At 42.1% G+C, this 25,472-nt stretch overlaps 2 protein-coding genes across 2 annotated transcripts; both read left to right on the forward strand.

Moving 5' to 3' along the window:
• Window positions 1-27: 27 nt before the first annotated feature.
• On the forward strand, window positions 28-25,328 carry LOC119660599 (eukaryotic translation initiation factor 2 subunit 3). Its single transcript, XM_038069275.1, has 5 exons — window positions 28-221; window positions 628-802; window positions 22,461-22,915; window positions 22,999-23,654; window positions 25,093-25,328. Exons 1-5 carry the CDS (start codon window positions 156-158, stop codon window positions 25,154-25,156), a joined length of 1,416 nt encoding a protein of 471 aa, XP_037925203.1. The 5' UTR covers window positions 28-155; the 3' UTR covers window positions 25,157-25,328.
• LOC119660597 (histone-lysine N-methyltransferase Su(var)3-9) lies at window positions 10,321-13,022 on the forward strand. The gene has a single exon (XM_038069274.1). It carries the CDS (start codon window positions 10,773-10,775, stop codon window positions 12,201-12,203), a length of 1,431 nt encoding a protein of 476 aa, XP_037925202.1. The 5' UTR covers window positions 10,321-10,772; the 3' UTR covers window positions 12,204-13,022.
• Window positions 25,329-25,472: the final 144 nt, after the last annotated feature.

Genomic DNA, 25,472 nt, shown 5'->3' on the forward strand with positions numbered 1-25,472 from the left:
TCGGACTCTCTCCACATAAGGGAAATCTCAAAGGCGGGTATTTAGCGCACAAGTCAATTGAAATCGCAGTGTGTCGACGAGTTTTGATGTTTGGTTGATAGATCTTAAGTTTTCAGTCATTTTTCCTGCATATTATCAAAGCTACCTAATCAGAAATGTCATCAGGCGAAGGGCAGACTACTGGTAATTCGAATCTGCAGAAGCAGGATCTATCACAATTGGTGAGTAGCGTGAAAAGTGCACGGGAAAAGTGAGTGCGGTTGTGTCAGCAGTCGGGGCCGGGCATCCATTAACGTGCGGGACAACGGGGTAGAGGCGGCCTCGTTGTGCTGTGCTGTCTGGTAGCCGCTTCGTGTAGAAATGGGTGAAAGGCCGCCTAGTAAGTACTGCACGTGGCGCTATAACCCCAAAAGACATGGCATTCTGTTAAAAACTGGCAAATTATGGTGAAATTGCGCCAGGCGCCGTGCCGAATATGGGATGAGTTTTCCGCGACCTCCATTGCACCGATGGCGTTGATTCTGCTGACGCAACCACATATGCTCGCGGAAAGCCCGCACCTGAGATACTGGTTTCGAGGTGACGGCGCACTAAAATATGGTTTCTGTGTTTGTTTCTGAATTGCAGGATATCACGAAGTTGACACCGCTCTCGCCCGAGGTAATTTCCCGCCAGGCCACCATAAACATCGGCACCATCGGGCATGTAGCGCACGGAAAATCCACAGTGGTCAAGGCGATTTCGGGCGTCCAAACTGTCCGTTTCAAGAACGAGCTGGAAAGGAATATCACCATCAAACTAGGTGAATACCAAATTTGATTACTTCTAGTAGTGACCTATGCACTCGTGGCCAACTGGCCAGATTTCAGCAACACAATCTTAGTTTTCCTAGCACAGAAAATTTCCAAACAAAATGCATTTCACATTGAGTCAAAGATGCGAATGGCAAGATTCAGTCAGTCGGAAAAAAGATTGTCCCCAGTGCCCAGAAGAAGGATAAAGGATAGGACTCAAGATGCTTCCCTAAGATTAAGACAAAGGTTCAAATCGGGCCACGCAATAGGAACTTCTTTTATTTGATCGATACAACCTCGTTTTTAACAACATTTGGCCTACAAGAACCGCTTGAAACACCCTCTTTAAAGTTATGTTTTGCCCTTCGACTTCCAATTATTCCCGCAGTTTGCCGCCATATTGGCCTCTGGGAAATGTATTGTCAATGATGCTCCAGTCGAAATTATGCGGCAAACAAACATAACCTCAAAATGAATAAATCGCCACGGATTGTACTGTACATAAGCGTTTTCACGCAATTTCGATTGTGTTCTATCAACATTTCAGCTCTCAGGGTACCAACAGATTAGAAAGTGGTTGTGGGTGATGGACGGGACGGTACTTACAACTCAAATAGTGCCTTTCGCAGTTCTCAAAACGAATTCATTCAAAAGTAATCATCGAAAACAAAAGGCACCGCCAAATTGCAAACGGCGTAATCTATCATAAGAACGTACCTTGCCGACGTAAAGCGAAATTTTGCCGGCCTGAAATTGTCATTGTGCATTTAAACACGGATCTTAATTGTGTTTCCCGGATCATGCTCGCAGTCTTCCTTATAATCTCGTTCCATTAACACGTCGTCCGTTCATAAGCTTTTTAGGTATGCGATCGTCACTCATTCATTGGACATGCCCTGCCCACTGAAGGCGTTGTAGTTTAACGAATTTCGAGACTTCTAGCTCGTCATACAGTTCATACAACCAATGGTTTCACCGAATTCCCCATCCATCACGGTCGCAAATTTTCAGAGGCATGGGTTAGGGTACAGGTTTCGCACCCATACCATAACCCTGGTCGTATGATGTATTTATATACGCGGAGTTGCGTGTTTCTGTGCACATGCTTCAATTTTATTGTGTCCCTCTCACAATAAAATTGAAGCATGTGCAGAAAGAAAGAAAAAAGTCTTATTAGCTAACTGTATCCGTCGTTCGACCTCGTCAGTCTCGTTGGCGTCCTTTGACAAGTTCCTACCCAGATATATAAAGCTGCTATCCAGGTATATAAAGCTGCCTACGAATTCGATGTTGAGGTCCCCTATGTTGATGCTCGAATGAACTGGCTTCCTACTGCTTGATTGGATCATTATTTTCGTTTTATCCTCGTTGATGCGTAGTCCAACTTATTTCGCAGCAGTGTCAAAAGTATGCAGAAATTTCTTTGCGTCGGTCAGTTTTCGAGACATGATGTTGATGTCATCTGCGTACGCTAACAATTGTGTCGACTTAATGAATAGGTGTTTTTATCCATTGCTCGAATAGTGTGTTCGAGTGCTAGGTTAAAGAGCGTCGGCGCCGGTCCGTCGCCCTGCTTCAAACCAGTTTCAAAAGATTCAGTCAACGTGTTCTGTGATCCTGACCTGTGAGATGAAGTTGGTCAGCCGTACTAGTTTAGCTGGTATACCAAATTGTAGCATTATATTGTACAGTACTCCACGGTCTATACTGTTGTATGCCTGCTTGAAGTCAATAAAATTTTGGTACGTGCGACGTTATATTCCCAGCACTTTTACAGGATTAGTTTAACGATAGAAATCTGGTCGGTCGTGGAGCTACCCGACCTGAAACCGCCTTGGTATTCGCCAATGAGTCATTCTACTAGATTTGCAACAGAGGTTGGTATATACCATTTAGTAGACCCGTTCCATCATATTTTAACAGCTCGGCTGGAATCTTTTCCACGCCTGGCGCACAGCGGAATCAACTTTGCTGTCGGAGGATGGGTAGTGGCACCAGGATCAGTAATATCGCCATCGATTTGGGCTACTTGTATGGGAACGCCAGGTGTCGGATTCAGAAGCAGCTTGTCGGTAGGCTTCATTCTTTTCGTTTGTGGGCCGCTAGTGCGTAGTTTTTCTCTCATTTGTTTGTATTGCGTCAATTAACGGTTCTTTTTTTTTTTACTTCCCGCGTGTAGAAATTTTCCAACTCATTTCATCCAAGCAAGTTTTTGAAGCTTTTTCATTGTATCCATTATACATTTTTCTGTTTCTTTGTGCTGTTACTAACAGGTCTCCTATCTGAGACCTATTTTCAGTCTTATTATCGCTTTGTGGGGCATGCTGTGGCACGTGCAAGTGCCACCACCAAAGGATGGTGGGTCTAGTAGGACCCCGGGCAGGGTCCCAAAGGACCTAAACTCAGCGCCAGCTAGAATGTGCTTTAATGGAAACTAAACGTTCTAAACCTTCTCAGGTCCCCATGTTGCCTCAATTAAAGGAGAAGAAACCCAGTTCTATACATCTGTCCACGGTTACGCTTTAACCTTTCCTATTTGAATCACCCCGACTGCGCAATCACATCAACATTTTGCCATCTGACCAGGCTGATCTGCACTCTCCACAGCAACCCCTTTCTCTCCCGCTGATGGATCAAATGTCACCCCCGCTTCCCAAGAACATGGAATTAGATTTATCGGCAACCCATCGCAGTCTCAACGGCCCGTGTACCTAGTAAGGAACTGTGTGACCCTTCATTTGCAAAGGCATCGTATCTGGTCAAATGGAAGAACAGGAAGGATTGTAGGATTGCCCCTCGACCTCCGGTTGAATTCATAGACACAGTGGAAGACCTAGATCTCCGCAACAGCTACAAAGTAGAACGCAATGGCTACGTCATTTTCGGAACAGACCAGGACATTAGCAATCTCATGTCTTCTCCTGAATTTTTGTCTAAAGGTCTTAGACTCTTTATCCCACAAAACATTGTATCGTTTTGGAATCATCCGAGGAATTTCCCTTTCCACGTCAGGGGAGGACATTGTCAGTAAATTCTCCTCCCCAATTAAAATTGCTTATGCCACTCGCCTGCGCAGAAGGAATCTTAAGAATGCGGAAGAGTTCATTCCTACAGGTCCATGAAAGTTGCTTTTCACGGGGCCCACATTCGCTCTGAAATTGTTTTCAAACACTGCGTCCTTGACTACTATATTGCTTGGCCTCATCAATCCATGAAATATTTCAGATTAGGTCACACGGGAAAGTTCTGCAACTTTCTGCATTCTATGTCAAGACTCGAAGCCGCACTTGCGTCAAATGGCAGCACAATTGGCGAAGCTGCAAAAAAGTCGTCAAATTTCTTCATTAATATTGATTCTCGGGAATCCCTCAATGATAACTTTCCCAAGTAACCTGCCCGCAAACCCCTCAAAATCAGAAAACCCCAGGAAGTATTCAACAGGCTGATGACAGATAACAGGTCATATAGCACTACCCTTAAAAGAAACAACATTCTGATCCCCTCCACCAAGTTTCCCCAAATGGAACAGGATCAGTCTCGAGATCTTAGGTGCCCCCCCTTTGAACACCCGTCCTTTGAGAAAGTTGGCCACTTTGAATAAGTTCTAACTTCTCAATCCAATATTGCAGATCTACACAAACCCTTGATGCAACAACTCAAAACGATATCTGGAAACCGCTTCAAAAACGGCAAGAAATGGCATCCAAAAAATTTCCTGGTAGCCTTCAGAATTGATTCAAGTATCGGATGACATGGTGGTCGCCATCGTTATCGACTTGCCGAGTGCCGAAAATGCTGAACAAATCATGCCAGATCCGCCACCGAAATTGAACATTGGAATTTGTTTTACCTCATTCCATTCATGCGTCGACGTCTGATGATAATCCACGACATTTGTCCTAATTTCACAATATCTCAGTTTTATTATTAGTGCTTTATGCGTTCGCATGTGATAGAGGTTTGGTAACTCTTTTAGAGGTGTAATGTGAAGTGCGAATTCATTACGGAGTCTGCATCTGACACGGAGTAAAACATTTTCCGGTTTTAATGATAACTTTGAACTGGTGGCGATCAAAGGTTCTCACACACCGTAAGCTTTGGGGTCAGCCAAAAAAATCGCAATTACACCAGGGATTCAGCCTAAACGGTGAACAATTTCATAGCTAGACAGACCCCTTTTATGAAGAGCTGAAATTTGACGATCTCATATTCATTTAGCGCACTTTTCCTTTCCATTGTTTTACAAAAGTCTATTGAGGTGTATTATAAACTAAATTCCAAATGGCGATTTACTTCTCAATGTAGTCTCCGCTTAGCTCGATACACTTCACCCAGCGATACTACAACGTCTTTAATCCGTCTGAAAAATACATTTTCTCGAGATCTGCAAAGTAGGCCTCCGTGCCACGATGACCTCTTCATTCAACTCAAATTTCTTCCCGACAAGGGACTTTTTCAAGTTTTTAAACAAAAAAAGTCGCATGGGGGCAAAAGAAAGAAGGAGGAGAATACTGTAAATGAGGTAGCAGTTCGTAGTCCAATTTAGCCTTGTCGACGGCGGAGATGTGGGCCTGATGCATTGTCATGGTGAAAGAGCACTTTTTTCTTCGCCAAATGGGCCTTCTTTTCTGCAATTCGGGGTCAAATCAAGCCAATAATTTGACATTTGCGTTGTGACCGTTTTTCCCTTCTGCAGGTAGTCAATGCAGATCACACCTTATGAATCCCGGAAACCGGTCGCCTTCACATTCCCAGCGATAGGACAGTCTTGTCTCGTCGACAGGCACGAAATGACGGAGAAACTCCTTCGAATTGCGCTTAAACAGCGTTAAACACTGCTCTGAAGTAGTCTCACGGTTACGCTTGTTATCTGGAGTAAGCAAACGCGACACCCACCGTGTCGATAGCCTTCTCATGCCCGTTCATGTAGGATACGACCCACGCGGTCTTTTGAGATGCTTAGTGTCTCAATTATTTCCCGCATTTTCAATCGACGGTCTGCCAATATGAGATCGTGGATGGCTGTGATGTTATCCTCCGTGGTAGTGGTTTTTGGGGCACCTGAGCATGACTCATCGAAAATTTACGTGCGTTGAAACTCGTTACACCAATTTTTTACGGTCCCTATGGCAGGAGCAGGGCCACCGTACAGTGCATCCAAGCGCTCTTTGATTCCTTTCCAATAACCAGGAATCGAAGCGTCGACCGATATTACTCTTTCTGCATTTTTCTAAAATCCATAGACACATATGCGGTAAAAATAAAACTACGAGTCGGATTCGGCTGGAATGCGGACAATAGCCGTCTACGAGAAATTATTTCACTCTAGAGAATTTTTCTTGCGATAGTGGCGCCATCGGGCGGTAAAGCGGTAAATTAAAATGTGCTTGTAATACAACAATACTGTCACTACGCTAGAAGAGGGCGAGGAGTACTCTGCCGAGTCTACATTATCTTAACTTCACTTAAAAGCTGTTGAATTCTCACTTAAGTCAAAGAAACAAGTATTTTGGGCTATCGTTATGGAGTCCCAGATGCAAATCACAACAACCAATCGTCCTTAAACGACCGCCAAGGGTCACTGTGCCATGAGGTGGATTCTTATTCTTAGAAAATTAACGGTGGTAATCTTTAAGATCCCGTCTTGAGTACGATAATTGGATAGGTATTATCGTAATCTCTGTATTCGAAAGACAATAGCTAAAATAGAAGAGAAAAGCTCCTTCATTCATTTCAAGAAGGCTTTCGATTTTGTCATCAGGGAGTATATCTGTCCATCAATGCAAATATGAATTAATGTTCAAATTCAAGTGGTTCCGTGAACACTACTACCACTTAAAACTTTGCACTTTCATCGAATCATAACACATCGTTCAATAAGTCCCGGGACTAGCGTAAAGATGACGCTAACAATGCTATTTATATACCAAGGTTCAGAAGTACCAACCTTCAGATAAGATGTGTCAAAATTTGATGTAATTCGAAACATAACCAAGAAAGCTATAGTGGTTAAAGTGACGCTACCTTTGCAATCGTGAAAAAAATGTACCAAAACGACTTTCGTGTGTTTTCTAATGGGAAAAACACTGTTCAAGCTCAATTATGGCTTGAAAAACGTTATCCGGACTCTACTCCGTCGAAAACAACCATTTGTCGGTGGTATGCTGACTTGAAACGCGGTCGTGCTGATACAAATGATGCGGAACGTTCGGGTCGGCCAAATGAGGCAGTAACTCCCGAAAACACCAAGCAAGTATTGAAAATCGTGATGGGTGACCGCAAAATAAAAGTACGCGAGATAGCTAAAATGGTGAACATATCAACTGGTAGTGCATTTACTATTTTGCACCAAAAATTGGCTATGAAAAAGGTTTTTTCCAAATGGGTGCCGCGTTTGCTCACAATGGAACAAAAGCAACAACGTATCAATGATTCGAAGAGCTGTTTGGCACTGTTTACTCGCAACAAACAGGATTTTTTGCGTCGATATGTGACAGTGGACGAAACATGGATTCACCATTTCACTCCGGAGTCAAGTCGGTAGTCAGCTGAATGGCGCACGACCGGTGAAAGCCACCCAAAGCGTGCAAAAACACAACAGTCGGCCACCAAAGTGATGACGTCCGTACTCTGGCATATGAGTGGTATAATTTTCATTGACTACCTCGAAAAAGGAAAAACCATCAATAGCGACTACTACATAGTGTTATTGGATCGTTTCAAGGCCGAAATAACGAAAAAACGCCCACACATGAAGAAGAAGAAAGTCATCTTTCATCAAGACAACGCACCGTGCCACAAGTCAATCAAAACGATGACCAAATTCAACGAATTAGGCTTCCAACTGCTTCCTCATCCTCCGTACTCGCCGGATCTGGCCCCCAGCGGCTACTGGCTCTTTGCGGATCCCAAAAAGATGCTCCAGGGAAAAAGATTTGGCTCAAATGAGAAGGTGATCGCTGCTACTGAGGCTCATTTTGAGTCAAAAGACAAATCGTTCTACAAATATGGCATTGAAAAGTTAGAGAAACGTTGGAATGATTATATTACCCTTGAAGGAGATTATGTTGATGAATAATAAAGAATTTTGCCGGTAAAATGTTGTTTTCATAGTTAGTCCCGGGACTTATTGAACGATGTGTTATCTCTGTCGGGCGATAGGGCTTCTTTAGCCCGGGATAATAGCAATCAAGGAAACCCACGTATATTGAGGAAGGACGAAAGTATGCGTTATATAGGAAATTTTAGCCGTAGTGGTGATAACGAAATTGAACAAAAGATAATCTTTACGGTGCATTGCGTTATCTTTTTATCATAATGTCAATAATATAGAAAAATGAGTGTTCATCCAATTCTTAATGCAACACATTCATTGACGACGCACGACAAAAATGTCCATATATCGACAATTCGCAAATTGCTTATAAAAGTGTGTATGCCTTTTACGTAATAAACATTACTATGAAGTGTACGTAGTAAACGTTATTAGAAAGTGTATCTCTTGGTTCAAATATGCACACTAAACGACTAAAAGTCGGATGCAGCACGCAATCGTGCGTTAGGACCTTATAACCGTGGTCCTGCAAGTACAATCTGTTATATAAGAGCGTGGTCACTGTTAAATAATAACAACAATTTATTTTTCGAAAATTCGCAAATTTATTGATAATTTGGTCGTCAATACTCAATGCAAATACCTCAGCAGCAAACCCAATCTCCTGCATTGTCAATTATGGCCTGGCACCATCGGGGCATACTTTCCACTAGTTTTTCTGCATATTCTGCCGGAAAAGACCTCCAAATTTTCCGAATTTGTCGAGAAAGTTGATTTAAATTACATGGCTTGCGTCTGCGAAGCTGCATTTTCATCAGAGCCCACACATTTTCTATGGGATTTGCATCCGGTGACTGAGATGGCCAATCTAAAGTGACAACTCCGTTTTGCGCCTTCCACTCGCTACACGCTCGACTCCGATGTTTCGGATCGTTGTCCTCTTGAAGGATCCAGCTTTCATTTTTCTTGATATACCATTGGTTAGCAGATGGTAGCAAAGCTTTTTTATATATTTTATTCATTTTTTCGGTAAATAAGAACAAAGTACCGAAACCTTTGTTTGAGAAGCACCCCCAAACATGGACCTTGACGGGGTGTTTAACAGTCCGTTGAAGCATCCTACTGGTGGAGGTTGTCCAGGCGTGTTTGATGCTCGGAAATGCCCAGAAGGAGGATTCATCAGAAAAAATTACCTTGCTCCAATCGCGGTCCAAGTTTTCCTTCGCCCATTCCATTCGTTTTTCAACGTGTTTTGCACTCAACATTGGTTTTTCCAAAGTACTGCGATATTTCAGTTTATTGGCAGGCAAGTGCCTGCAAATCGTTCCGTAAGATATGTCAACACCTTTTGCTTTCAATTTCGCAGCAGCTCCACGTAAAGTCAAAGTTGGATCTTTCGAGAACAATGCGAGAATTTTTTTTTCGTCTTTTTTTGAGACTTTGCTTGCACTTCCGCGATCAGGAAAATCATCAACGTTACCGACCTTTTTATAGCGATTTATCCACTTGCTAACGAACTGCTTCGACTTTCCCATATATTTCGCAGCAGCAGTTTGCGTTAATTTGGGTCCTTTTTCATGTAAACATAGAAAAATTGCCTCAAAGCGAGAGGCGTATACAGCACTCATTTCGAAAAACCACTCAATTGAAGACTAAATTTGACAGCTGACTTTTTACAAAAAGCATGAAGGACTGAGGTGCCCTCTATGTCATAGAAAAAGAAACAGGATGCTCTGATTTTTTATCTACGTGTAACAGTGACCACGCTCTTATGTAACAGACTGTAACAAGACTGCAATGAGCTATCAGATAACTTCAATTTGATTTATACAATTCATAGGACATATTGGGCCAAAACTTCCTCCACACGACGTGGCCGAAAACCGTTGATGGCAAGTACAGGCAACGGAATTCCACATGAATTTTCAGCTCAAGCTGCATGTTACATTCTATTCATATTTTAAGTTTGGTGAGAAACCATAAGAAGATGCACAAAATTTTGTTACTGCTTTTCACAAATCCCTTCCAATGTACAACCATTGGAGCCTTTCGACTCTAGCTTAAACTCAGTTTAGATACAGACAAGCAAAGTTAGGTGCTTAGCAATTGAATATCATCTAAGATTTTTATTGTATGTAGCTAAAATGTAGAGTAGAACCACATTTTTTGTTTCCTTTTTTAATCTATTTTCCTGTACTATCTTCCAGTTTCTTACAAGATTTTTTGTCCCATTCAATTATTTGTTTTTGCACCTTTGCATAGTTCAAATCAAACATTTGAAAAGAGCTTTCTTTATTAATTTAAAATTTAATCAAAACCAATAAGAACATGAGAATAAAACAAATATATTGCTGGTAATCTTTGTAATATTTAAAAAGTAAATTCGAAGTTTTCAATGATCAATTGTTCATTAAATGAACAGAGAACAAAAGAGAAATAACTGAAAGGGGCACGAATTGCAAAATTTCCTATTTCAACATTGATTTGATGATGTTTCTTTTAAATATGTTTGCTACATTATAGTTCCAATGTGAAATGTTTTTAAATCCCAAAACGATTGAAAATCATTACAAAGAAAATAATACCCAGCAATTTATTTGTTTTTCTCTGTTACAGAACGTTTAACTGATAGTGAATTGGCGGAATTAACAAATTCGCCGACTAAACTGCGCAATTTCATACAAAAACAAAATGAGATACGACGGTACAATAAGAAAATCCAGGCGAGGAATAGAATCAATAATTATCTTAAGAATCTCTCAAACGATGAGAAGGTGAAACAGGCGAAAATCTGTCAATTTCTAGACATTGCGCCAAATGACGAGGATAATGTAGATGAATTTATTCCTCCCAATAAATACGTGGTGGATGAAAACACAATCACCAGAGATCTCAATTATTCCGACACTGAAAGCAATCTGTCTATGTCAGGGTCGAGCAAACATTCATCTGAATTTAACGTTCCCCTGAATCTGGTATTTGATTTGAGTGATTACACCGTGGATAATGACTCAGCTAATCCTCCAGCAGCGAAGAAAAGTAAAGAGGAATACACCGTGGAGGCTATCCGATCTGTTGAAGAGATCAACGCCGAACCACATTTTCACATAAAATGGAAATACTACCCCGAATCTGAATGTACGTGGGAACCGCTGAGGAATGTGCGTGATTGTCACTTGCTCGGTAATTTTATCAATGACATGGTCGAGGTTTATAGTCACACGATCTGGAGAATTCTGGAGCAAGTTATAAATATGATAGAAGTGGGAAATGAACCGATCGATGTCAAGAAGGCCGACGAATATGACCCATACGCATATGTACTGGACTTTATCCTATTGGCCATGCTTAAAAATTCCGGCTCGAAACGGAAAAAGACCGAGGAGAAAATTATGAACAGGATTAAGGAACAAACGCTTGTGAAGCCCTACTACTACAAACGAAAGCAACAGAAAATCGAAATGGCCGAGTGGATGGAAGCGATAAACAGAATTGAGACCAAAGCAAATCTAAGGGTCGAAAATGAAGTGGACTATGAGTCGCCACCGAAAAACTTCACTTACACAATGTTCAATATTCCTGGGGCTGGCGTCGTCATCCCCAACGATCCTCCAATCGGTTGTGAATGCATCGACGGCTGCAATTATCGCTCACAATGTTGTGGAAAAATGTCAGGCTCCCACTTTGCATATGTAAGCAAGGGAAAAGTGCTTCGTTTGACAAAAGGAACTCCCATTTTTGAATGTAATAAGCGTTGCAAATGTGGCCCCGATTGCCTTAACCGCGTCGTACAAAACGGACGAAAAAACAGTCTGACAATCTTCAAAACAAGTAACGGATGCGGCTGGGGAGTGAGGACGGAAAAACCCATACGCCAAGGAGATTACATCTGCGAATACGTTGGTGAAATTATCACAGTGGAGGAAGGCGATCGCCGCGGTAAAATCTACGATGCCGAAGGACGAACATACCTTTTCGATTTGGACTTCAACGACAACGACTGTTTATATACGATCGATGCAGCGTACTATGGGAACATATCACATTTCATAAATCACTCTTGCGATCCAAACTGCAGTGTTTGGCCCGTGTGGGCAGATTGTCTTGATCCAAATCTACCACGTATTGCCCTATTTGCCGTGCGACGGATTGAAGCGGGCGAGGAATTAACATTTGATTATATTAATCAAAACGCCAACAATAGAGCAACGGAAACAAATCCGAGCTTGTTTGAAAGCTTAGGTCTAGAAGAAACTAGAGAAAAAGACAAGGAAGATGGAGACGGTGGTAAAAGATCCTCAGACAGAATGGTATGCCGTTGCGGTGCAAGCAATTGCCGAAAATATCTGTTCTGATAGCAGTTTTAGGGGAAGACGAGACGCTAAGATAAGTGAATTTCTAGAGTAAAGGAAAATGACTGCAAAAATTTAACAAGTTTATCGACTGTTTGTACATTAAAAGCAGGTTGGCGAATATTTTTATACCTTTAACAGATTTGAAATAATACGACATGTAACTCTGCAAAAACAGTTACAGAAATTAGGAATTAATGATGACTTGAAAACGCGCGTAAAGCATCTCGGAACCAGAGTTTTTCAATACTCAACGCGCAAATGGATTTGAGTCGCAATTGTAAAAATCAATGTACGTAAAATTGGGTTACTCCTACTTGAAAAGTATATTACGTTACCCCCGCCCTGAAAGTTCACATAAAAACCGTTGATAATCTGAAAGTAACATTTCCCTATGAATTGGAGAATAGTTTATACTTGTTGGCATTCATTAGTATTTTTAGGACAAAGATGTTTTAGCGAAGGAGAAAACATGAAATCCATATGAACTAAATAATTTAAGATTTAGAACTTACGCTTTTCTTTTTTAAGGAAGTGCTGAAAAAGCTTTTTTTTTTATTTGATTGTATTATCTGTCATGTTCATTGTTGCTATTCTAAACGGATTATTCCTCTCTGATCAGAGAGAGTCAAATGTTATAACGACAATAGAATCTTAAAATCTCCTTTGCACACTCAAACGATGTGTTCATTGCGGATTGTGTTAATCGAACCCATCGATTTGATTTAAGCACCTTTAGGATTATTGCTATTATGTATTTAATTTCTCATTTTTAAAAGTATTGTTTCCAAAATGATAAAATAAATCAAAGTTCTGTCTTTATGTTTATCGTTTTGCGCTGAATTTGGTTTATGCATGTGAACGTTTTTTTTTTTGCTATTGAATGGTTTTAAGGCTGCGTTCCTAGCATGCCAGTGCATGTAGTTTAACTGTAATCAACTTTAGCTCTCAAAGAAGTTTAAAATTTTGCTTTGGCGCTATTCTGGATTCAGTCGAAAACTGTTATTGATGCGAGCAACTCTCTTCACTTCAAGAATTATGTTAGTTAGATGAAGGTGATAGAAGAGGTTGCTGGGGTGCCCTGGCATTCAAATCAGAGTTTAACCACCTAAAGTGGCGTTCCATACCAAACGACTTAATGTTTTTTTTTGGAGTAGGGTAGGTGAATGCGTTTACGCACAGAGTGTTGGACTCCCGCAACAGCACGCTGGCGGACTACCAACTAAACACCTCCCTGTCATCAGAGAACTAGCCTGGAACCGTTTGACACATTACTTCGGGCTAGCCCTCCCGCTCTCCCGGCTTTGGGAGCCTTCAAGTCAGGGAATTCCTTTCACCAACGGGAGGGGAGGGGAGGAAGGGAGTTGTTAGTTCAGGGAACCCCTTACCGTCCGATCCCTCTGCCGGTCGAGTTCAATCTTCTTCGTAGTAAGAAGAGCCCGAACATAATGCGCAATACGATTCCAGCTGCCAGCGCTCTTCAGCATCTCTCTGACAATATTGTCTGGAGAAAGCTCCCCTGTGTCTGCATAAAGCTGCTGGCGGAGGCCGTCCCACCTCTCGCAAGAGAAAAAGTTGTGTTCAGGGTCATCGGCCACTCTATTGCAGAACACACAATCAGGAGATCGCGCCTTCCCAACCCTGTGCAGGTAAGACTGAAAACCTCCATGCCCACTTAGAAGTTGGGTAAGGAAGTAATCAATCTCACCGTGCTTTCTGTACAACCACGGGTCTAATTTGTCGATGAGCCGCGCAGTCCACTTGCCCCTTGGCTCATTTTGCCAAGAAAGTTGCCACTCGTTAAGGGTGCGTTGACGTTCTTCACGGGCAATCACTTCTCTTAATAGATAGATAGCTTTGCGCTCCTTGACAAGAAGGGCAACGGGGATCACTCCCGCAATCACCATCACAGCCGGTTCGGAGACGGTGCGATAAGCAGACGCCACTCGCAAAGCTCCCCGCCTCTGCACTTGAGCGAGGCGTTTACGATGCACCTCCTTGTCAAGGGCATCAGCCCATATTTCCGCACCATAGAGAAGGACGGACTGCGTTGCTCCCATGAGGAGACGTCTCCTAGTTGATATAGGGCCGCCGATATTCGCCATTAGCCGACTCAAGGCCGCGACTCCTGCTGCAGCCCTGTCCACGGCTGCTTTGATTTGCTCGAAGAAGCTCATCTTCGAGTCGAGCATTAAACCAAGGTATTTAATCGCTGATTTTGACTCTATAGTCAACTCGCCGATCGATATGAGATGCAAGGTCGGGATTCTCCTTCTGGTCAGGATGACTACTTCGGTTTTTTCCAGCGCAAGGTTGAAACCGTGAGCAGTCATCCATCCGCTTACCCGTAGCATCAATATGCAAACTCTGCTTTGCGCCTGTTCAACAGTGCATCCGGCAACAAGTGCCGCAACGTCGTCTGCATAACCGACCAGGCGCACCTCTTCAGGCATATCGAGTCTCAGCAGACTATCGTAGGAAGCGTTCCAGAGGTCCGGCCCTAGGATGGATCCCTGCGCTACTCCCGACGTGATTTCCATCCTCCTCTGGCCCTCTAGCGTCTCAGAACAGGGAGCGGTCTTTCAGATAATCCCTCAATATCCGCAAGAGATAGCTTGGCACGTGAAAGGAGTTCTCTAGTGTGCCTAGCATATCTGTCCATCTTACGGAATTGAAGGCATTTCTGACATCAAGCGTTATGAGGAGCACTATCCGTCGAGATCGGCGGCTGTGTGCCCCGGCTCGATTAAACGCATCTACGACCTCCATAACAGCATCCACTGTAGATTTCCCTGTTCTAAACCCAAACTGCCTTGCGATAAGTCCCCGGCAGCACAGATCGCTTCAGCGAGTCTACCCCTGATGAGCTTCTCGAGCACTTTTCCGGACGTGTCAAGCATACACAGCGGTCGTTATGCAGACGGGAGCTCCGGGTCTCCTTTACCCTTACTGATCAACGCGAGTCTGGCCACTTTCCAGCGACAAGGAAAAATGCCCTCCTTCAAGCACGCGTTGAACGCTTCGAGCAGCAATTCTGGCCGTTGGCGGAACACCAGTTTGTAAACTTCCGCCGGGATGCCATCAGGACCTGGCGCCTTGCTGTTTTTCGTAGTGAGAACCGCTTCTTCGAGTTCTCCCATTGTGAAAAGGGGGCAATCCACGACGCTTTCGGCGCTGTTTACATCAACCCGTACATTGTGTCTGGGGAACAATGCCCGCACAATGCGGTCCATCTGGGCGGTGCTCAATATGCAGGGCTTCCGCAGAGCCCCGATTTTCCCAGTGACAAGCTTATAGCCAAGTCCCCACGGGTCATCATTCACCTCATTAACAAGATTTTGCCAGCCGCGAGCTTTGCTTTTATTTATAGCACTGCGGAGTCTCCTTTTTGCCGACTTAATGTAGCACTAAGTGCCAATGTCATATTAATTAGTGATTTTATTTCAATGGGTGGCTTTTGCAGCTCTGAGGCCTACAAGACTATATTATGAGCGTAGAATCGAGCGATTATCGGATACAGGCTCACGATCTAGAAGGCAGTCGCTTTATGTTCTTACATAATCTTGTAGCGCTACCCAAATACCGGATTGGCGTCAGTCCCTTCTAGGAGTGCATATTTTTTAACGTATTTTGTTTGTAATTACGAGTGAGAAATGCCTTTTTAAGGTTTTGTGTAAAACAAAACTTTATTAAAATCGATTCAATGTCTGTCTGTCACACGCACTTTCCTCCAAAACGGCTAAACCAATCCGAACGAAATTTGGTGGACGGATGGAAGCTATGAAATCCCACGCATACAGCGATTGGCATAAATTTAAATGGAGTTTAAAGGGGGACTCCCCATACATGCAAAGGGGGGATTCAAAAATTTTTTTCACCAGATATAGTCGTGTAGGGTATCAAATGAAAGGTCTCGATTTGTATTAGGTTGTTGCAAATGAAATGTCGGATTTTTCAATGAAGTGAAGTTAGTTACGATTTTAATGTTTAAAACTGCCGCAAGGTGACTCTGGTGGTATGGGATAATTGAGTATAAATAGTCGTTCGTTCGATCAAGGAGTCATTTCAGTTTCAATCGTCATTGAAGTTCCAAGTAAAACTCAAAGAAAAAAGCATGGAAGGGAGTCAAAAACGTCTACTTTTTCTATATGAATTTAAACTTGGTCACAACGCAGCGGAGGCAACCAGAAACATTTACAGAGCATTTGGAGCTGACGCAGCAAACAAACGAACGACACAGCGGTGGTTCGAAAAATTCCGATCAGGCGACATGACCCTCCAAAGTGAACCTCGTGGACACCCAGGACCATCGATCGACAACGACGAGTTGTGTTTGATAGTGGAATCTGATCCCCGATCATCGATTCGTGACATTGCAGAGAAAATAGGCGTACACTATTCGACAGTATCTCGGCACTTACAACAGCTTGGAAAGGTCAAGAAGCTTGATAAGTGGGTTCCGCATGAACTCAACGAGCAAAACATGGCGCTGCGAATGGAAATATCCAGTTCTCTACTCAACCGCAACAGGAATAATCCCTTTTTGCGCAGAATAGTGACATGCGATGAAAAGTGGATATTGTACGACAACCGTCGCAGATCAGCGCAATGGCTAGATGCCGATCAGCCTCCACAACACATGCCAAAACCGAGCCTTCACCCGAAGAAGGTAATGGTAACTGTTTGGTGGTCTGCATCTGGAATTATTCATTATTCGTTTTTGGAGCGTGGTGAAACAATTAATGCAGAGAAATATTGTGCCCAACTTGATGAAATGCACGAGAAATTACGTGTTCAGCGGCCTAGATTGGTCAACAGAGATGGAGTGATACTGCTCCATGATAACGCCCGACCTCATGTTTCCAGAATGACGGTCCAAACATTAAATGAATTACGATATGAGACTCTTCCTCATCCACCATATTCACCCGACCTCTCGCCAACCGACTACCACTTTTTTAAGCATTTGGATCACTTTTTGGCGGGGAAACAATTCAGCAATGAAGTAGCTGTCAAAAGTGCCTTTGAAGAATTTCTTAGCTCTAGAAACCCAGACTTTTACGAAACTGGAATAAATGCCCTTGTATCTCGTTGGGAGAAGTGCATTGAAGCTGCTGGTTCTTATTTTGACTAATAAAATTAATTTTCATAAAAGTTATAGTTTTTTGAAATTTTACTCAAATATCCGACATTTCATTTGCAACAACCTAATACTTTCCGAAACTGACATTAGTTTTGGCGTGAATTGCAAAGTGCGTGAGTAAGGAGTCAAAATGTACGCACTTAAAGTGAGACAGGACTCATTTTCGGAAACTACCCAACCTAAAAATCCGAAAAAAAAATCAGGGTGGTGCGCCTAGATGAAATCTAGGCCTCAAAATATGTCCCATTTCGTAAACTTACTAATAGTGTATTACTACTTTTTAGAAATTTTCTGAAAAACCCCCTTAAATTCATCGTAGGACTTCCGAATTTTGAAACAGCATAGAGGACAATATTTGCTATATACGTGCTAAATTTCGTGGAAGTCTGGCCATTAACACCAAAGTTATAGGAGTTCAAACTTAGCAATTTCACGCGAATTTACTGCTTCCAAAGCCATGCAAATAAGATACTGACGTCATAATTAACATTCGAGTGAAATATTAAAATTCCATTCAAAAAGAATCTAATTCTCTCTAGCCCTTTTTTGTATTTGATGTTGGTTAAATTCTTGGCATTTGCTAATAATATTAAACTGAGAGTGTGAAGCGTATGAGGTTGACTATTACCAATACAGGGCTTTCCATCAAATGATTTATTTAAATCGCTTTCTAGAAAATAGAGGGCAATGAAATTTTTGACTATGTAACACGGAGCTATCGTGCATTCGTGGCTCCTCACATCTTTTTCTTTTTCTTCGGCCTTCAATTCACAAGCGGGGTCGGCTCGTCGTGATCGGCTTCGTCATTTTATTTTATCAAATGCCTTATCAGGATGTAATCGCGAGACCTTTAAATCCCCATCCAATGTATCAAGCCACCACTGTTTTATTGTTGTTTTGGCCGGCTTTTTGGTTGCTTACCATTGACTTCGATGTTCTGACCAATACTGGTTATTGGATTCTCGTTAGCGTGAATTACGTGATCACACCATCGAAAACACCTCTCTCACAGTTATTCCACGATCGGTAGAAACCCATATCAATCCCGGATATTCTCATTTGAGACGTGATTAAAACGTGTCACGCCATTAGTTCAATGCAACATCTTCGTTCCCATTATTGCAAGTCGCCGTTCATTGTCCTTTATAATCGCCAACACTCAGAACTATAGAGAGCGGCAGACGGACGACATTGCAGTAAATTTTAGATTTGGGACGTGCGCTGATACGTCGATCACAAAGAACACCAGTTTTTGTGGAAAAAAAACCTTATTAAAATCGATTCAATGTCTGTCTGTCACACCCGACTTACTCGAAAACGGCTGAACCAATTGTCACACAAAATTTGTTAAGAACATGTAGTGTGTGTATCTCTTTACATACAACGGGCGGCAACATTTTGCGTGGGGCTAAAGGAGGGGGGGGGGGTCCTATATATGCGAAAGGCGGAAGTAAAAATGTAATGAATCGGGTCAATTAGTACTTTTGGAAAAGAATTTCATTTTTGACATTGGGTGAAACGCAGGAGAGTGAGGAACCAAAATGTATGTCCTAAAAAGTGAAACAGGTCTTGTTTTCGGAACTCTTCCAACCGAGCAATCTGGAAAAAAATCATAGTAATGCCGCTTTGCAAAATCTAGAGTTCAAAATACATCCAATTCCGATATCTGCTCAATTGATGGTCCTTGTGATGGACGTATCAACGAGCGTCTCAAATTTAAAATTTACCGAGATTTCGTCCGACCTGTCGCACTCTATGACAATGAACGGCGTCTTGCGGTAATGGAGACGAAGATGTTGCGTTGGATTAGTGGCGGGACATGTTTTGACCACATCCGAAATGAGGATATCCACAATCGATATGGAGTTGCACCGATCGTGGAAAAACTACGATAGAGGCGTCTTCGATGGTATGGTCACATAATTCGCGCTAACAAGAATTCACATGTGTGTGAACATCGAAGTCGATGGTAAACGGCCAAAAAGCCAGCAGAAACAATAAAGACTTGATACGCTAAATGGGGATTTAAAAGCCTCGAGATTGTATCCAGATCAGGCATTTGATAAAAAAAAAAGTCAAAATCGATCGCGACGAGCCAACCCCGCTTGTGAACGGGACAAAGATTGAAGAACTTGAAAACCCCCCCTAAGTTCATTCTAGAAGCACGAAATGCTGCTGCATCAGTATAAGTGATAGTATAGGACACAATTACGGAAAGTTTAAATGCAATCCAACTATTACTAACAAAGTTGTAAACGGTCAAAATTGTATATTCGACATGTGTCATATAAACTGAACTGACATCACACGCCGTTGATCTGCCCGGCTCTTCAGTGGAGCAAAATGCCACCTGTGGTCGATTTCGGTCACGCCTCCCACTGTGATCGAAATCGAACAGCCGCAAAAGTTTTTTTGCAGGTAGTGTTCCATCCAGATGGATGTATAGATACCAGGTGTACTCCTAATTAATTTCCGGTTTTTTTTTTTGTGAATAAAACACATAAAGGGGCAAAGAGGTGGTAATCCGATGGGGCCAGGTCTGGTGAGTAAGCCGCATGGTGAAGCACCTCCCACTTGACTTATGCGATGATGCATGGTCGTGGAACAAAATCACCTTCTTCTGTCTTTCTTGACATTCTGGTCGGTTCTCCGCAATCGCTCGGCTCAAATCTTTCATTTGTTGTTTGTAGTGAACGGCGTTCACAGTTTCAGCAGATCAAAGTTGATCACACTGGTCTGGTCGCATCACACACCCAGCGTGACCTTCCGACCATTACGATTTGGTCGTGCCGTCGATGTCGATGCTTCACCTGGACTCACCCACGATTTGTTGCGTTTAGGGTCCTCTAAGGAAATCCACTATTCGTCGCCCGTAAATATACGATGGAGAAAAGGCTTTCTTTTGTACCGTTGAAGCCGAATTTCACACGTCTCTTTTCGGTTCTCCATTTGTCTCTCGGTTCGGTCAGTTCATGCGGCACTCACTTTTCACATTTCTGAATTTTTTCCATGGCTCGCAGACGTTTCGAAATTGCTTGCTGTTGAACTCCCAACGTATCTGTAAGCTGTCGTTGCGTTTGCGTGTTATCTTCGTCCAATAATGCTTGCAATTCGGCGTCATCAAACGATTTTCGCTTGCCGGAGCGTGCGGCGTCGTTCAGGTCGAAATCTGCATTTTTGAATTGTCGAAACCACGTTTCATATGTTCGAAGTGTTAATGCACGATCGCCACAAACTTCCACAAGTACATAGTGGCTTTTGGACACTTTTTTTCCTTAATTGAACATGAAAAATAATACATGGCGCATATGCTCGAAATTCGGTGCGTACGCCGAAATTTTTGACGCACAATAAAAATTTGCTTGAGGAACTTTTTGGGAAAACGTCAACGCAGTTTAGGCAGTGCTCGGAAACAGCTGAACCGATTGTCACGAAATTTGGTGAGAACATATGGTCTATGCGTCCCTTTACATGCAACGAGTGTCATCATTTTGTGCGGGGATGTATAATATATGAGAAAGGGGGAGGAATGTTCCGGTTTCCCGACTTGTTTAAACTTCAATTAAAACGCAACATTTAGATATTTTCCATTATTTTTTTTTATTTTGAAGAGAATTTAATGCTATTAATTGTGGAACTCAACATCTTTCTTGATAGTTCAATGTTGTCGCGAAGCTCGTCAAGTGTTCCTGGTTTGTTGGAGTAGATCATGGATTTAACATATCGCCAAAGAAAGAAGTCTGGCGATATTAAATCCAGTGACGGTGGCGGCCATTTGACGAGGCGCTTTTTGAATTCATTGTCGAACTTGCACTTGAGTAATGTGACTGTGTGGCGCCGTCTTGCTGAAACGACATGTGGCGCAAATCAATCCAAACGAAGAAAAGCTCAGCATGGTACGGCAGCGATCGCCGTTGACGGTGCAAGTGTTTCCAGAATCGTCGTAAAAGACATAGGATCCAATCATTCCGCTAGCATGAATGCCGCTCCAAACAGTCAATTCTTTTGAATGTAACGGCTTTTCCAATATTTTATGAGGATTTGACTCACATCTGAAACGACAATTTTGTTTATTGACGAATCCATTCAACCAAAAGTGAGCCTCGTTTATAAAAATGATTTTCTTCTGAAATTCCGCGGCGAGCTGCTTCAGAGCCCAATTTGCGAAATCACGGCATTTTCGCCGGTCAGACGGCAACAATTCTTGAGTTAGGAGGATACTGAAGGGATGTGGGCCAAGATCCTTGCGTAAAATACGCCACAATGTCATTTGTGTGAGTCCCAACTGTTGAGATCGACTTGGAATGGACTTATTTTCGCTTCTTTCGCATTCTGTTTGGTGGCTTCATATCCAAAAGAGTAAATTTAGACTTAAACTTTTCCATGCTTTTCTACGCTGACTAAGAATTATAGTCATGTCGTGCTCTGCAAGTTATATAAAAGATCAGTTAACATCCCCTAGCCGCTTCGGTCACGCTGCTCCCAGGGCTGAGGTGAGGCAGCGTCTGACGATTTGCTTCTGTCCAGGTAAGAAACCGTAAAGCCGTCTTCGCCTGATATTTTACAACTTGGGTGCTAAGCCTTAAATGATTGGTCCGTGGACCAAAAAGAAAAGGGAGTAAGTTGCTCCCCATCAAGTGAATGCGGACTTAGGACCCCACAATCCTTAAAAAAAAATTGGTCTTATTTGTAAGATTATGGCGACCATAAATTCCACGCAATTCACGTAAGCAATTCTTAACCGACCCGTTATTTTTATAATAAATTTTGAAAATTTGGAGACGTTCTTGTGGCGTGTACTTTCACATCGTTAAATGGCTCACCTCGACTATCAAAACGCGCTTTAACACTTGAGGATAACTTCACGTATTTGTTTATGATGACATTTTATTTCGTCCTTTAGCTCCTAATATCCATCCACATTAACTTGTGAATTAAAAAATATACATTTATCAAGGTCTTGGGGTTGTGACTATGCGATCTGAAAATAGGTCGGAATAATCTGAAATGAATTAGTCTCACAGTTTTATTCTTTTCAATTGAATTTCCAATCAATACAAAAAAATATGGTTCACTGACTGAAAATTTTCCTAATCAAAACTTTAATTCCAATAAAGGTTACGCCAATGCAAAAATCTATAAATGTGACAATCCTAAATGCCCTCGGCCAGCAAGTTTCACATCAGGCGGATCGAGCAAAGACGACAGTTTCCCCTGCACTCGTCCATCATGTTCGGGAAGATTCCAGTTAGTAAGACATGTGAGTTTTGTTGATTGTCCTGGTCACGACATTCTTATGGCCACCATGTTGAACGGAGCCGCTGTTATGGACGCCGCACTTTTATTGATTGCCGGTAACGAGTCGTGTCCACAACCACAAACATCGGAACATTTAGCTGCAATTGAAATTATGAAACTTAAGCATATTGTTATCTTGCAAAATAAGATTGATTTAGTCAAAGAGAGTCAAGCAAAGGAACAATACGATCAAATTGTGAAATTCGTTCAAGGCACGGTAGCTGAAGGTGCACCAATTATACCGATTTCCGCTCAGCTTAAATATAATATCGAGGTAAGGACTTTATTTGCCTTTCAGTTGATTTAATCACTGAAATTCTGAAGAACATTGGAGTTAATAGAAAACTTTCATTTCAGGTTCTGTGTGAATACGTTACGAAAAAGATCCCAATTCCACAAAGGAATTTCACGTCAGCACCCCGCCTCATTGTAATTCGGTCATTCGATGTGAACAAACCTGGTTGCGAGGTGAATGATCTAAAGGGTGGGGTTGCTGGCGGTTCCATTCTTTGTGGTGTGCTCAGGGTCGGCCAGGAGATCGAAGTGCGGCCTGGTGTCGTCACTAAGGATACAGAAGGAAAGGTCGCTTGTCGTCCAATCTTCTCAAAGATTGTATCGCTCTATGCTGAACAAAACGAATTGCAATTTGCTGTTCCCGGTGGTTTGATTGGTGTCGGAACGAAAATTGATCCAACCCTCTGCAGGGCAGATCGTTTGGTGGGTCAAGTATTGGGTGCTGTCGGCGCATTGCCTGAAATCTATGTAGAATTGGAAATTTCATACTATTTATTGAAACGTCTTCTTGGTGTACGTACTGAAGGTGATAAGAAGGCCGCTCGTGTTCAGAAGTTGTCGAAGAATGAAATTTTATTGGTCAATATTGGTTCGTTGAGTACTGGCGGTCGTGTTATTGCAACAAAGGCTGATTTGGCGAAAATAGCTCTGACTACTCCAGTGTGTACCGAAGTTGGGGAGAAGATTGCACTGAGTCGGCGTGTGGAGAAGCATTGGCGGTGAGTACATCAAGATATACGACACGTTTACAAATTTAAAATTTTGCTACACACCTTGAAACTCAAATGCATTAGTAACGGGTGTATCATGTCATTCGAAAACAAACAATCGATTTGAAAAATCCTTTTAATCGTACTTTATTCTGTTCATGATTCGTCGAAAAATACATTTACAGTACACTTAATGGACCATGGTCCTCGATTTTTCGCAGTGTGGAGCGAATGTTCCGAATCAGGTTTTGGCGGACCGATGGATCGATTTCCTTCAACTTTCTCTTGATTCGACCAATCAAATGTTGCTCGTTTCGAGCCTCCCAGCCACCGACGTAGACCATACGCTTGAGAACTGCCCAAAAATTTTCTATTGGACGTGCCTGAGCTACGTTTGGGGGATTGTCCTTTTTCGGCACAAATGGTATATTTTGCTCAGTCAGCCAATTCAATGTTTTTTTGCATAATGATAGCTTGCAAGGTCCGGCCAAAACATTATTTCGTCACGACCATGATGTTTTTCGATGAATTGCTTCAATTTCGGCAAGCATTGGCCGATATAAATGTCAGCATTGATCGCTTCTGATTTGTTTGATCGAATCAAAGGCTCTGAAACACCCTTCGATGAAATGGCTGCCCACACCAACACCTTTGGTTCAAATTTTGATTTGCCGGCATATTTAACATCATCTGCTGTTGCTTCGATGTTGTCAGTATAAAAGCCGTCGTTGCCACTCAATTCATGATGCGAGAATGTGAAGTACGATTCATCATCCAAAATTATGGATTTTCCATTCGCAAAGTGTTTGTCACGAAGTGTACGGCAGCATTTTGGTATTTTTTCGAGTTGTTGTTGTGTATATTTTGGTGCTCGTCGATGTTTACGATAAATTACGTTGTTTTTCTTCAAAATACGATGGACTGTATCTTTCGAAACACCAAATTTTCGTCCCAATTTGCGTGTTGATTGACCAACCTTGCTTTTCGCACTTGATAGCAGACTTATGACTGTTCTGGCACCTAATTTGGATGGGCCACCGCATTGCTTTTTGTTTTCGGGCTCTTTACCATCGCGACAATCCTTCAGAACACGGAAAATTGTTCTGCGAGAGATTGGCTTGTCTTTGAACATTTCAAGAATTTCACTAGAACTTAGTCCGCCAAACATGTTGGCGACAGATTTCCGTAAATCGAGCTTGTACGACATTTTGAATGGATCTAACTGCACAATTTGAGTTTGACAGTTCAGTAGGAGTACAGTTAAGTGTGACTAGTGCATTGGTTTACATTTGTGTGTTTGTTTATGCAATCAAATAAACGCCTGAAGTTAGTGCCAAAATACATGATACACCCGTTAAATTTGAACAACCTGCATTCTTCAAATGAAATTTAAATCAAAATAATCAGTATCAAAAGAACTCATGTCTCCACATTTTTCTATTCACAGATTGATTGGATGGGGACAAATTCGTGGCGGTGTAACAATACAACCTATAAAATCCGATAAGTAAACAACATTTAATTGAAGCATGTTCATTCGAAAACTGTTTTATATTCAAAGAGAAATTGAAATAATCATAGAAATTTTCTTGTGTCAACTGACAATTTTTACAAGAATGTTTGTAAAAAAAGCTTCAGTAAATAAATATATATTGAAAGCCTTGTTAAGCAAGTCTCCAATTTTTTCCAATAATCGAAAATGTGTTTTATTGCCTTCAGTTATATGTCCGGAAGCCGAGGATATACAGGTGTTGAGGTTCGAACCGTTTTTTGACCCACAAGGGACTTAAGCATCTTATAAATTACAACTGGGCTTTGCGGTGTAAT

Source organism: Hermetia illucens, chromosome 6 (genome assembly GCF_905115235.1).
Source record: "Hermetia illucens chromosome 6, iHerIll2.2.curated.20191125, whole genome shotgun sequence".
Lineage (NCBI taxonomy): Eukaryota > Metazoa > Arthropoda > Insecta > Diptera > Stratiomyidae > Hermetia > Hermetia illucens.

Coding starts and splice junctions, on each gene's coding strand:
- LOC119660599 (XM_038069275.1), top strand. CDS start 156: ATGTCATCAGGCGAAGGGCAGACTACTGGTAATTCGAATCTGCAGAAG. Junction 22,916..22,998: donor AGCTTAAATATAATATCGAG/GTAAGGACTTTA, acceptor CTTTCATTTCAG/GTTCTGTGTGAATACGTTAC. Junction 23,655..25,092: donor CGTGTGGAGAAGCATTGGCG/GTGAGTACATCA, acceptor TTCTATTCACAG/ATTGATTGGATGGGGACAAA.
- LOC119660597 (XM_038069274.1), top strand. CDS start 10,773: ATGTCAGGGTCGAGCAAACATTCATCTGAATTTAACGTTCCCCTGAAT.